Source organism: Salvelinus sp. IW2-2015, linkage group LG31, assembly GCF_002910315.2.
Source record: "Salvelinus sp. IW2-2015 linkage group LG31, ASM291031v2, whole genome shotgun sequence".
Lineage (NCBI taxonomy): Eukaryota > Metazoa > Chordata > Actinopteri > Salmoniformes > Salmonidae > Salvelinus > Salvelinus sp. IW2-2015.
In genome coordinates, this window is record NC_036870.1 from 12,031,989 (window position 1) to 12,045,768 (window position 13,780).

At 41.0% G+C, this 13,780-nt stretch overlaps 1 protein-coding gene across 1 annotated transcript in view; it reads right to left on the minus strand.

Annotated features, from left to right (window-relative positions):
• Positions 1 to 8,370: 8,370 nt before the first annotated feature.
• The window catches only part of LOC111955967 (interleukin enhancer-binding factor 2 homolog), a 14,211-nt gene continuing 8,801 nt past the window's right edge, over positions 8,371 to 13,780 (minus strand). The window contains exons 4-15 of the mRNA XM_023976359.2: positions 12,530 to 12,634; positions 12,229 to 12,306; positions 12,015 to 12,117; positions 11,600 to 11,665; positions 11,220 to 11,336; positions 10,863 to 10,941; positions 10,436 to 10,523; positions 9,982 to 10,043; positions 9,732 to 9,846; positions 9,460 to 9,550; positions 9,186 to 9,377; positions 8,371 to 8,686 (exon numbers count right to left, since the gene is read on the minus strand). Of these exons, the coding sequence (XP_023832127.1) occupies positions 9,226 to 9,377; positions 9,460 to 9,550; positions 9,732 to 9,846; positions 9,982 to 10,043; positions 10,436 to 10,523; positions 10,863 to 10,941; positions 11,220 to 11,336; positions 11,600 to 11,665; positions 12,015 to 12,117; positions 12,229 to 12,306; positions 12,530 to 12,634 (1,056 nt within the window). The 3' untranslated portion in view covers positions 8,371 to 8,686; positions 9,186 to 9,225. The remainder of the gene's footprint in view (positions 8,687 to 9,185; positions 9,378 to 9,459; positions 9,551 to 9,731; positions 9,847 to 9,981; positions 10,044 to 10,435; positions 10,524 to 10,862; positions 10,942 to 11,219; positions 11,337 to 11,599; positions 11,666 to 12,014; positions 12,118 to 12,228; positions 12,307 to 12,529; positions 12,635 to 13,780) is intronic.

Sequence of the window (13,780 nt, forward strand, 5' to 3'; positions counted from 1 at the left end):
TTCACCTCTCCTTTGGTAAATACCGTATGTAGCAAGACCTTTCACTTTCCCATCCATTAATTCCCCCACCTCATTGAGTCAGTGCAAGATAATTGCAACTAATTAGGTACAAAACACTGTTATCCATCGCAAATCGTCACTGGGCAGAAGCTGATGTAAATGTAAACCAAAAAAGCTACAAATAACAGATGTCCAATATGAATATAATCACACTGCAGGCCTATGCAATATGTTTATGTCGTAGGATGCAACAAGTCAGTTACAGCAGTTCATTTGCTGARTTTTTCAGACTCTTTGCCCTCAATCAGAGGAGGCCGTAGCCTGTAGGAGGCATCACAGCTGACAAGTTCAACTAAACTATGCATTTCTGATTACAGTTAGCCCCCAAGAGGGAGCGCTGGAAACTGACGCATCCCGTATGGGTGACTTGTTGTGCTATGGGTTTGTGCAGCTGCAAACCATAGGTAATCTGTGGCACAGCAGTACAAGTTCCTGGTAGCAGCTGGAATCGTTGAATTCGAGAGAAGGAAGCCAATTGCACAAGGCTTTGATCACTTTCCAGGGGGCACGGAGACAAGAAGTGTGGACAAGAAACAGCGAAATGAGAAGGAGTGATATTGAGATAGCGAGGCCGCCACATTCGAGCTGTTATGTAGCAAGCAGTGCATTCGGAAAGTATTCAGACCCATTGACTTTTTCCACATTTTGTTACTTTACATTCTTATTCTAAAAGAGATTAAATWATTTTTTACCCTCATCAATCTACACACAATACCCCATAATGACAAAGCAAATGTATTAATAACAAAACTGAGATACCTTATTTACATAAGTAATCAGACCCTTTGCTATGAGACTCGAAATTGAGCTCAGGTTCATCCTGTTTCCATTGATCACCCTTGAGATGTTTCTACAACTTGATTGGAGTCCACCTGTGGTCAATTCAATTGATTGGACATGATTTGGAAAGGCACATATCTGTCTATATAAGGTCCCACAGTTGACTGTGCATGTCAGAGCAAAAACCAAGCCATGAGGTCGAAGGAATTGTCCGTAGAGCTCCGAGACAGGATTTTGTCGAGGCACAGATTAGGGGAAGGGTATAAAAACAATTCTGCAGCATTGAAGGTCCCCAAGAACACAGTGGCCTCCACCATTCTTAAATGGAAGAAGTTTGGAACCACCAAGACTTCCTAGASCTGGCCGCCCAGCCAAACTGAGCAATCAGAGAAGGGCCTTGGTCTGGGAGGTGACCAAGAACCCGATGGTCACTCTGAAAGAGCTCCAYAGTTCCTCTGTGGAGARGGGAGAACCTTCCAGAAGTACAACCATCTCTGCAGCACTCCACCAATCAGGCTTTTATGGTAGTGACCAGACGGAAGCCACTCCTCAGTAAAAGGCACATGACAGCCCGCTTGGAGTTTATCAAAAGACACCTAAAGGACTCTCAGACCATGAGAATCAAGATTCTCTGGTCTGATGAAATCATGATTGAACTATTTGGCCTGAATGCCAAGCSTCACTTCTGGAGGAAACCTGGCACCATTCCTACAGTGAAGCTTGGTGGTGGCAGCATCATGCTGTTGGGATGTTTTTCAGTGGCAGGGACTTGGAGACTAGAACATTTCTATAAACCTGTTTTGCTTTGTCATTATGGCGTATGGTGTGTAGATTGATGAGGGGAAAAAACTATTTAATCAATTTTAGAATAAGGCTGTAACGTAACAAAATGTGGAAAAAGTTGTGGGGTCTGAATACTTTGCGAATGCACTGTAAAGTGACAACAATGCCTTCCATGGACGCTTCCCAACTGCTTTGAATGTTCAAAATCATAGTGTAAGAACACTTTTAAAGCRTCAAAGTATAAGATTATCCAACTTTCAAAACAAGTAATTTTTGGCTAGCTACAGCAGTCAACTAGTTAGGTAGCTGTTTAGCTGTCTGGCACATTCACTAATTTGTTTGTAAAAAATTTGCACGCTAGTTAGCTACCACATTTTCTTGTCAAACTGCCAAATAACAGTCGAAAAACCACTTGAGGGCAAATAAATCAGATTTGACTGTTCAGACACATGGCCAGGAATCAGATTTAAATCTGACTTAAAACCACTTACGAAGGTGGTTTGAAATGTGACTTAACATATCCGATTCCAAGTGCTTTTTGGCTGTTCCGACYGCAGGAAAAACAACAGATTTCAGATATGCAAAAAAAAAAAGAATAGGAAGAGTCACATCAAACTGTATGCATGCCCGGGTTGCGGTTAAAGGGTGCAACCAACCAATCGAAAGACACAGTTAATTGGTTGCCCTTTAGCCAGTTTAGAAAATATCAGACCGACACCAGACATGGTTTTGATTTTACCCTACTTTTGAATAGTAACATTTTCATCATTAAATTCCTAATTGGTCAAGATGAAAACTTTCGTACTGTACACGGTGGTCCACACGGTGGTCCAGAGGAGAAGAGATGAGAAATCAGTCATTCAACTAAAGACTGAGAATAAAGTTACAGTTTTTCCTAATCGCGTACAAGCATTTTTTMGGAATAATGTTGTTGATTTTCAAAACAAGAGTTCACAAGATACAGAACTCTGTGGCCTTTTGCAAAACAGTAAATGTATTTTCAAAATGTAGTTACCTTCTTGAAACAAATGCATGAATCAAAACTATTATACCGTCAAAATTGCAAATACATTCATAAATATAACTGCGAGCAACAATGAATGGGGTTCACATGATGACGGATAGGACACAAGATCAGTTGGATAACAAAGCAAGCACCCTATCATGTAGGAACTATCTTCCTTCATGTGCAATCTGTAAAAGCATGACCATGTTTATCAATTCCACAAGGATGATGCAAGTGAAGTTCAGTCTAGTGCTGTAGGTTGGTTCTTTGAATGCAGCAAGTAATCATTCTTAAAGTCATTACTTAATGTATCGAGTTTGTATACCAATTCTGGGGTCAATTTGACTAATGGTTTATGTTAAGATTTGTGAAATATTTTCAGTATTATTTTCACAATATTTCACATTGTTCGTCTGCATAATTAAAATTGAACATCCATTTGCATGAGACAAAGTTCACTTGATCAATAGTTATTGCTCTAGTATCCTATGGTGCCAATGACATCTATATTGCCACCAACTGGTCTGGTGCAGCCATCTATGGTTGCAGTGACTTTATATTCACACAGCTTCTAAGGAAAATACATACATTTTACATACCAAATTTCATGGCCCCATGTCCATCGGTTCAGCTCTTATAGCCCTGGCGTGATATGGTGTCATCTAGGGGTGTAGTGTTGCTGACTTTGAATGCAGAAACTAATCATTCTTATATTCATTAGAGGCTAATTAATTGAGTCTATATACCAAATCTGGAGTCAATCTAACTTATGGTTTATGGAAGAAAGTGCATCTATAGGTGAAGGTGCGTCTATWGGTACAGTGCAGTCATATTTGYATGCGGCAACAATTTTTTTTCCTCAAAACCATTAAGGACTGATGTAGTGATTCTACATACAAAATCGGAGAATCTGACACATGGATCAATGAGATGATTGCAGAGGATTTTGAGCATTAGCGTTAATAGTTTCCTTATTTATTTATTTTTTTAAAATATCAATGCCAAACTTAACATGGTTCATCGTGGCGATGGCTTTGATGACCCTAAAAAGTTTCATGTTGATAGGCCATTGTGGAGTGGATTCACGAAGGACTTAAATGATTGATCAATAACTCAAGTCATCTCTTAACCAATCCCATATCTTTTCTTAAACTAAGTTTAGATATGTACCAGAGATGATCCAGAGATGTGTTATTTGGTTTTCCAAAATCTATCCAGGCGGACCTTATGGGTCCTTGAGGCAAATTTGTTCAGCATGAGGAAAGAAACCTACATACAAAGTTTCAAGGTCAACGGATATGAGGGTATAAGGGAGACTGGTTATAACAGCACCACACCATCTATAGGCCAATCGGTACCATTCTTTCTGACTAAGTTGTTCATTTACATTTTAGTCATTTAGCATACACTCTTATCTAGAGTGACTTACAGGAGCAATGAGGGTTAAGTGCCTTGCTCAAAGGCACATCAACAGAGTTTTCACCTAGTCAGCTCAGGGATTCAAACCACTGACATTTTGTTACCGGCCCAACGCTCTTAACRYCTAGTCTACCTGCCACCCTAATGGCCTCAAATTTCTGTGTGCCCAATTAGGAAAAAAGTTACCAATCTATGCCTGAGTTATTTGGCCATGTACATAAAAAAATAAAAATAAATATAGAATAAGTAGGTTTCACAGCTTCACTGTGAACCCCTAAAAATAACATGAATGCCTGCAAAAAGATTAATGCAACCATACTTATCTATTGAGTCCAAGTTACTAAATCATGATGATCAAAATTAGAAGTACAACTATCCAAAGGTACAGAATTCTGAGCAATTACTCTCATAMTATGTATATTTAACCAAACAATTCCATACACATCAAAACAAATACTGAAAATATTTGTATTTAATGTTTTGCAAAAAGCGGTCTAAGAGACGCATAGAACTTCTGATAATTGTCTTGCTTTTGTACTGTAATACTGGAGAGGAGTCAAACATACATGTGTGTCTTGAGACAACGYGGATATTCTTGGAGTTAGGTTCCCAGGTCTTGATGAGGAAATGTTGGAGCTATTGATGGGAAGAAAYAGCAACTGTCTAGAGATGTTCTCTGTGGGAGGAGACTGAGAGGTACTAATGATTACAAATAGCAGACGAGCTACTGCCTAACAGGGCTTAGAATAGAGAGCCACACCACCCTCCTCCCAACCACTGGTCCAAGTCTGATATCCTCCTCATGGATATAAGGTCAGTATTTGGTGTTGGGGAAATTAGGATCAGGGGCAACTTCTACCTCAAGTTCCTGACCCTGAAGGTTATTTCTGCTCATGTGGATGACAAATATATTGTTTCTCTTTTAGCGCTAAGCTAATGGCCAGTCTGCACAGTATTTTGTTCTGGACAAAGTACAAATTAGCATCGGCATGGTGTAGAGCATGGCAATTATGGATGTGACATACGTAAATGGTAAGCATCAACTGTGTGGCCAAAATCAAATGGAGGACGTGRGCCAATGTCAAACCCTCATGTCTCAGACAAGGTTACTGTCATGTGATGGTAGTTCAAAAACAATGTTGTTGCACATTTAACCATTACTACCTTTGCCTAAGTATATAGGAAGATTGGGTAAAAGTACTGTAATTTACCAGGCAGATTGTAAAGATCAACTAGGCACTCGGTTTAAAATGGCACTCTTACTCGTCACTAATTTATGGCCATTTGCTATGACTGCAAGCTAATGATGTAGACTTTACATTATGTGACTCTGACAGCAGCTGCATGTCCTTTCCGTTTCATTTAAATTACTATTATTGACACAGCGCCATTGAGAAACTYTTCCCTCTGAGTGAGAGACGAGATGAGTCACCAGGACAGTGATTATAGAGAGGAGGGTGTCGAAGTTGACTCCTGTAGGCTTTCATCCTCTGAATTAGTGTCTGATCTAGACCTGAGATATTGAAAGGTTACATTACGTACAGTATGTAACCACGGTTCTCTGAAGGAACAGGTGAGACAACGCTCACTCTATGGGAAATAATGCTGGAAAAACGTACTGTATATAAGGCTACATGGGAATAAATGTCCAGTTTTGCAGACAAATGTCCAGGATTTCAGCCAATGACAAGACTGATTGTACCAGCATGCTGCCTCCAAATGCTCTCTAGTAGTTTGAGAACACGTGTTCCTATTTTCTGCACTATTTMAATAAGTGTCTGAGTGAGGCTGATGCATCTAGGCTACTTTCAGCTCACAATTGTGTCTAMCTTTACAATCCCAGCCATAGAGTACATGGAGATTTTCTCCCGCCGACAACTCATTCCATGCAATGTGAATTCTTTCCCCCGCTCGCGTTTCCTGACGATCAGTTCATTTTCAGTCCTTTATAAGATTKCATTAACCGAGCGATATGAATTGGTATGAGTTTCAAGGGAAATTATTTTCTCAGCAGGGAAATATCGGTTCAAACAAGAATTTRTCTGATATCGTCATTGTGATTGAGGTGCGTAATCCATGCCTTTCCTCTGTTCCTGGTGTCATTGGAACAGCTGGGTGCCCCTGTGTGACTCAATAGGATCCCAGATTCCGAGTGCCAGTTTTATTCGATTGAGTAAATTGCTTCTCACTCCTATTCAAACATCCCAGCTTATCTCCTGCAGGGGGYAAAAAAATAGGCTGTTCCAGGCAATTGCTTCAGAAAGGAGGGAAATGGAACGTGAACAAGATGTGGCATTTACAGATATGGCTCAGTTGTTAGAAAATTGGAAGGAAGATGTCATGTTTGTTTGAAAAGGAGCTGTTGAGAGATCTATGCAATACAATAAACTACGATATAGCTAACTGTGACAAACTAAGTTTGAAGGAGCTGGTTGATGAAGGCTGAAAGACCGTTCTATAAGACCTGGGCTTGGAGACTTAATAAGGCCTACCCAGTTTATAAGATAGGATGACTAAACTGTAGTGCTTTACCACCAAACACTGTCTCTGTTTAATGCTAAAAGATAAATGTCTTATAATCAGCATTGGAAATGTAGGTTTTTGTACATTTTACATAGCAAAGTCAGTGGTTAGTCCCGACCGGGGCCTGAACCCATGCTACTGTCAATCCAACACCTTAGCTGTAATGTCAAGAGGTCCGAATGTCTTGACAACCTCACTGTTAGGTTAATAASGTCTACTGAATCAAAAACAAGACCACTTGCAGGCCATCTCAAACAGACACTAATTCACTGCKACTAATTGTCTAAATTCAGTCAGTAAACACACCATTGGATGGACTTGAGCCATTATATGTAAGAATACAATCCAATATCATGAATATCCTGTTTCGGGTTAAATTCTTGAGAATAGCATTAGATTTGGTAAATGATAAGATCATGGTACAGTGTGAGATGAGCTACCTTTAGAATTGTAGAGTTGATAGATAGACCATAAGTGGGATTTCAGCAACAGTCGCTTGAGCTTGGCTGCTGTCTGCAATACTCTGATGCCATCTACAGGCATGCAATGCTACTTGTGGCTGGTCATCAATTGTTCTAATGTTATGCAGTCTTCAGAGTTACCTRATTATGCCCTATTGTATTACTGTAAGTCCTATTTCGATTGTGATGACTACAACTTCAAAGAGAAAAGATGACACAGAATTAGAATAATAGAATGGACATTAACCTTGTCAGGGAGTTTGTCAACTATGGTTTACCAGTCCTGTGAGAAATTCTTCACATTCATTGTTTTACACATATCTTATCTGCACTGCATGAGAGTTAGCTTGCTAGCCAGACAGTTTTAGGAGGAATTATTCAAATTATTCCTTAAATGTGTCAAATTAACTGCCAATATTCCAATCAAACAATGCAATCAATCCATAGCCATACACTGGCTCAAATCAGTTGATAGGGCTTAGACAAGCTGTAAATGCAACAAGTACTGATATTGTATCATATAATAGCACTCACAGCTTTCCAAGAACATACATGTCTGTGWTGTCTGTTTACATATATTTTAAAGACTATTTATACAGAAAGTGTGTATAAAACCCATAAAAAACTGTTTCTGATACATCTCCTGCATAAGTAAAAGCAGGAAACACACTACCTATGCTATTCATTCCAATTAGACTGGTTTCGGATTTTTCTCCCTGACCAAGATGGCTGCTATTTTCACCCCATTATGGAACTTTGTGGGAGGGTTTAGTGACAGAGATCCTATTAAATTGCTTGAGTGSCTATGTTGAGTCCAATCAAAAGATCCATATATTTTCCAGTGCCAACTTAGAGCATTATTTGGAGACTTTTGGTTATTAGCAAGTTAACCAAAAACAATAAGCCTACCTATAACTGATACTAAGTTGTCTAATACTTGCATCAATTAAATCATGATCCTTATTCAGTGACATGTTTATGAGTTTTGATATAAAAAAGGAGTATGAACGTTAAAGTTTCTCACAAGTTACATGGCATCTTATGATCAGATTGTTTTGTTGTTGACAATTATGTTTTGAATTAAATGATCCTCTTACCAGTAACCTCTAYAATCTGAACTGCAAAACAGCATTTAAGTTTAACTGGGATCCAATAAATTAAACACTAAAAAAGGTTTGTAAAAATTAGGGTACCTAGACTGGAAATGATCTGTGGTGGTAATTACACGACAGAGTATGTCTTTTCACAAACACGGGGCCTACATTTTCTATCTAGCCAGCCATACATTTCAAAATACAAAAAAAAAGGTATACATTGCTATATTTACATAAAGAGGCATTCAAATTTTWAAAAAGCTGTTTAATTTAGTCATCATTGTTGCTACAAAGTAAAAACCAGACAAAGACACGGAATACAAATAGATAGCGACKCCCGTCCCTTTCTGGAAAGACCGTGAATTTCATTTTTGTTGAGGGCGTTGAAGGACCAGTAACAGTTTATGCGAGTCTGTCCGTCCAGTTGGAGAACTTTGGTCCAGGTCGTTGCAGTCAATTCATTAGTGGACATGAACTTCATTGAAGGACAAAGGGGCGAGTGAACGGTCTCAAAGGGTCAGGGGTAAACGTTCATTTAAAAAGATGTGGCACAGGATCCTCTAGATGGCGACAAGAGGGGGAAAATYAAAAGTTGTTAAGCCTCAGATCACATTGTATGGGTAAAAGAGTGAATTGAAGTCGAACTTCGGGTGGTTCTCAAAGACAAAAGAATGTCCTTCGCAAACCCTCTTGTATTATACTCTGTGTAAAGCGGAGCTGATTTCGCAGAATTCTCGCCTGTAACACGGATACAGTAGATGGCTCCATGCACTACTATCGCCGGCTAGTCTCTGGCTGGTGAGTTGTTAATGTGTGGCAGCTACATCGCTTACTTTGTTATGACTTGGCATGACAATGATTTATTTCCATAAACAAAAAAAGTTGTTGATTTTGTTAACTCATAAATACATTAATGGGATTTGCTACTAGCAACTAGGCTAATTTATAGAACATTGTATTAATGTGCTAACTAAGCTACTGTAGGAGATGTAACAACAAGCTAGGCAGCTAGCTAGCCAGCCTGGTAATGAGCCTGGTTTTCTGACTGGCTACTAGTACCTGGCAGCTCACTGGTGGCGCATCACTTCCCTTGTCTTCCTCACTCCTGTGTCTCCATGCTTTCATCCTCTACATCCCCTCCTTCCTCTAGCGCCTCATCCTCCTCTTCCTTCCTCTCTGGRGGCTTCTCGTAGGCCTTCTCAGAGGGTGTGACGATCACACCGTCCCATGTGGACATTTCCGAAGCCAGGTCTGGGAGGGTGAGGTAGATTTGTTTAATGTTTACTTTGAGAAAAAAGGGTGTGAGTGAGAGAGAGAGAGACGAGGTACTCACAGCTGGCATCACCCTCCAGGCCCAGAATCTTCCTGTACCCTCCATGAGAGAGGACCCTGACCAATGTCTGAGCAGTGAAACAAACCATGTCCTACAAAAAACAGACACACACTTTCAATTAATATACCTATGTGAATCACCTAACAGTAATCCTAACCAAACACATATGATCATGGAAACTAAGAATTAGTGCTGGGCTGGAGCAAACCCTGCCACCAGGACCAAGGTTCCCCACCCCTGTACCATGAAGGCAGCTAAAGCGAAGATGTTACCTGCTGCTCGAGGGTCATGACGGTGTGCACCCGGAAGTTTCCACTCTCACAGGGGTCAGTGATGCCCACTGAGCCTGGCAGGAAAAGTCCGGCGGCCAACATCTGTAGGCAGCGTCTGAAAAGAGCAACATCAACAACAAAAAATGAAGGCACCGCCAGTAAAGTATCACAAAGTCATGTTTTGGAAATGAGACGGTCAACAGACACCCACAGTTGAAAAACAACTGACTGGGGGAATGAGAAGACTCACCTGTAAGCCACATTGAGTGACAGGGGCTGCCTGGAGGGGTTGTTCATGACGGCAGAATGACCCTGAGCAGAAACACTTCATTCCTTATTCATTCCTCCTTTAGTTATGCAGTGATACGATACAAGCTTTCAGTTAGGGACAATACAATAGCAAAGACAGAGAATCACACAAAACATAACATATTAGCCAGGTGACTTACTCTGTGTGTGGTAATTCACAACAAATCGCTAAATCCTCCATTATCGTGCCTCACCAGTATTACATGCTAATGGTTTACCAGTAGTTGTGTTAATGGTAGGTGTAGTGTCCCCACCCAACTGAACATTAGCATAACTGTGATGAATGCAGTGGGCTAACTACGATCACGTGTTAAGTGTTGAGTCGTGAGAATGGGGGGGATGTAGTGGCAGAACCTGTACATTCAGTAGAACTATGGTCAGTGCAATGGACTCACCAGTAGATCCAGGATCCAGGGGGTGAGAGGTTCGAACCCGGGGAAACGCACCCTCAGATCCTTCAGCAGGCGAATCAGCACTTTCACCCTAAATAACAACAATAKCCAGGAGTTGAACACTTTAAAAGAAGTTAAGTTAGTCAGCGCTTTGCTGTATTGCCATTTACAATATACACAGGATAATAAAGGGAGACAGTCTTTATCAAAACAAAAGGTCATTATGGCTGAAACATTTAGGATAAAAAGTCTCCCTTTATTCCTCCTTCACTTGTGAGAAATATTGAGGATGTGAAAAGTGAAAGGTTCAAGACAAAAAGGAGACTGAGGACCTATTACATCATTTSAGACACATACTGAGGAGATATCGGTTTGGGAGGGTAAACGGGTTGAGAGGTAAAAGACCAAAAGGTTTTTAACGGTGTCTTACGTAGATTGGGAGGCGTTCTCCTCAAACCAGCGGGCATGGCGGATGGCGGCCAGAGCACTCTGCAGCACCTTGATGTCCACTGGGGAGAAAAATACCACATCACCGACACCATTATGACCACATTGTCTAGCTGAAAACAGATAATACATCTACATTAAAAGCCTCCAGCCTACAATGAATGCTTATGGCATGCACGACAGAGAGCTTTGTGCCAATCACAGTGCATCTACCTGAGTGTTTTGACTTCTTTTTATGTAGATCTATGAGTGTAGTTATGAGGGCAGCTCATGTTTAAATTATATCACGTTGTACTGCGTGTGTGTGTGTGTGTGTGTGTGCGCGTCTGAATGTACATACAGTGCAGTTCGGGGTCCAGCTTGCGCAGGTTGGGGGGAACGGTGGTGATGAGGATTTTCACTGTTGCATCGGCAGAGCTGATCTCAAAACCTGTCTCATTCGTCAGCATGGAGAGAACTAGGACAAAGAGGGAGTCGGTTGGCAACATTACATCATAACCACTGAAGATCAAGAATACCCTGTATCCTATTACCCAGCATGCCTACATTATCCTTGTATTTACACTTTTGAATGAATTTGTCCCTAAAACAACATGGCACGACCTATCGACAAAGCTAAATAGGAGCAGAATTGATGCTATTGAAAGCTACATTAACTTCAGTGACTGATGTTGCAATGTGGCTACACGAAAACAAACGCAACTGTGTAATATCGGTCACCTTCAGCAGGGTCTTGTGTGCGAAGGGTCTCCACCACTTTGTTGCCGAGAGCCGCGACAGCCTCCACTGCAAGAGAGACAACTTTCATTATGGGGGTTCAGTACAACCAATGGAGACAATTTCAAAATGGCTGCTATGGGAAATACAGTCCAGGATGCTTGTTCGAATCCCCAAGCCGACAAGGTAAAAAAAAAAAAAAATCTGTCCATGTCCTCTTGAGCAAGGCACTTAACCCTAATTGCTCCTGAAAGTTTCTCTGGATAAAAGCTTCTGCTAAATGACTAAAATGTAAATGTATTATAACCCASCAATATTGCAAAATGCTGTGCGGCAATCAACATCGTTGACATTTGAAGACCAATCAAATAATGTATCAAATGGGCTTTGCTTTTGTATGCACACACACAGAACTCACGTGTGGGCAAGATCTTGAGGATGACCACRAGGTCAGCGACATTGTGTCCCGTTGTCATGGTGCCTTTCTTGTATGAGCCCACCTGACGTACCTCTTCAATTTGCTGGAATGAGTGGAGAAAGAAATTCCCATTGTTATTGCACATGGCTAAATATGTTATCCAAGATACAGATACATTTCGGCCCGTTAATCTCCACTAAGGTCTGGAACTCACCACTTCAAAGTTGCCGGGGGCGACAATGAGGTTGTCGATGACGTTGTTGATCTTGGTGACCAGGGACAAGATAGAGGACTGAAAGGGGGAGCAGAGTTTGCATGTAAATGGAAATAATTATATGGTGGCATAGCATAGGAGTGTGTTGTTTAACACATAACCTAAAGGAATATGCTGGRGTGTGCATACAACAGCTTGAGTTAAATGATCCAGCAAGTGTGGTTTGAGTGAGGATGACCGAGTGAGAGTGTAGTGTGTTGAAGGTTTGAGAGAGAGAGAGGTTTGTGTGCATGTTCTCCACCTGCTCTGCGGGTGTGGGGCTGAGGTCCTGGTTCCTCTTCAGTAGACACTCGCTGAAGGCAGTCTCATCTGCTGCTGCCTTCACTCTGGGGAAGGCCATCTCACACTGGGGGAACCAAAGAGCCAGCTTAGCACTGTCCACTCGACATCCCGATCTGCGCTACTGTATTACTTTGACAAGATCCCTGCGTTTTGACTAGCCCATTAGACCATTCTGTATGAGTAGGTGAGCGATCTCCATCATATACAATCGTATGAGTAGGTGAGCTGATCTCCATCGATTACAATCTGTATGAGTAGGTGAGCTGATCTCCATCGATTACAATCTGTATGAGTAGGTGAGCTGATCTCCATCGATTACAATCTGTATGAGTAGGTGAGCTGATCTCCATCGATTACAATCGTTATGAGTAGGTGAGCTGATCTCCATCGATACAATCTGTATGAGTAGGTGAGCTGAATCTCCATCATTAACAATCTGTATGGAGTAGGTGGAGCTGATCTCCATCGATTACAATCTGTATGAGTAGGTAGCTGATCTCCATCGATTACAATCTGTATGAGTAGGTGAGCAATCTCTCATCGAATTACAATCTGTTATGAGTAGGTGAGCTGATCTCCATCGATTTACAATCTGTATGAGTAGGTGAGCTGATACTCCATCGATTACAATCTGTATGAGTAGGTGAGCTGATCTCCATCGATTACAATCTGTATGAGTAGGTGAGCTGATCTCCATCGATTACATATCTGTATGAGTAGGTGAGCTGATCTCCATCGATTACAATCTGTATGGAGTAGGATGAGGGCTGATTCTCCATCGATTACAATCTGTATGAGTAGGTGAGCTGATCTCCATCGATTACAATCTGTATGAGTAGGTGAGCTGATCTCCATCGATTACATTCTGTATGAGTAGGTGAGCTGATCTCCATCGATTACATTCTGCCTGTACTGTCTGACTCAAGAAAATGAGACAATAAGAAATTGTTGATTTCAATGAAAGTGAGCTACAGTGGGGCAAAAAAGTATTTAGTCAGCCACCAACTGTGCAAGTTCTCCCACTTAAAAAGATGAGAGGCCTGTAATTTTTCATCATAGGTACACTTCAACTATGACAGACAAAATGAGAAGGGAAAAAAATCCAGAAAATCACTTTGTAGGATTTTTAATGAATTTATTTGCAAATTATGGTGGAAAATAAGTATTTGGTCACCTACAAACAAGCAAGATTTCTGGCTCTCACAGACCT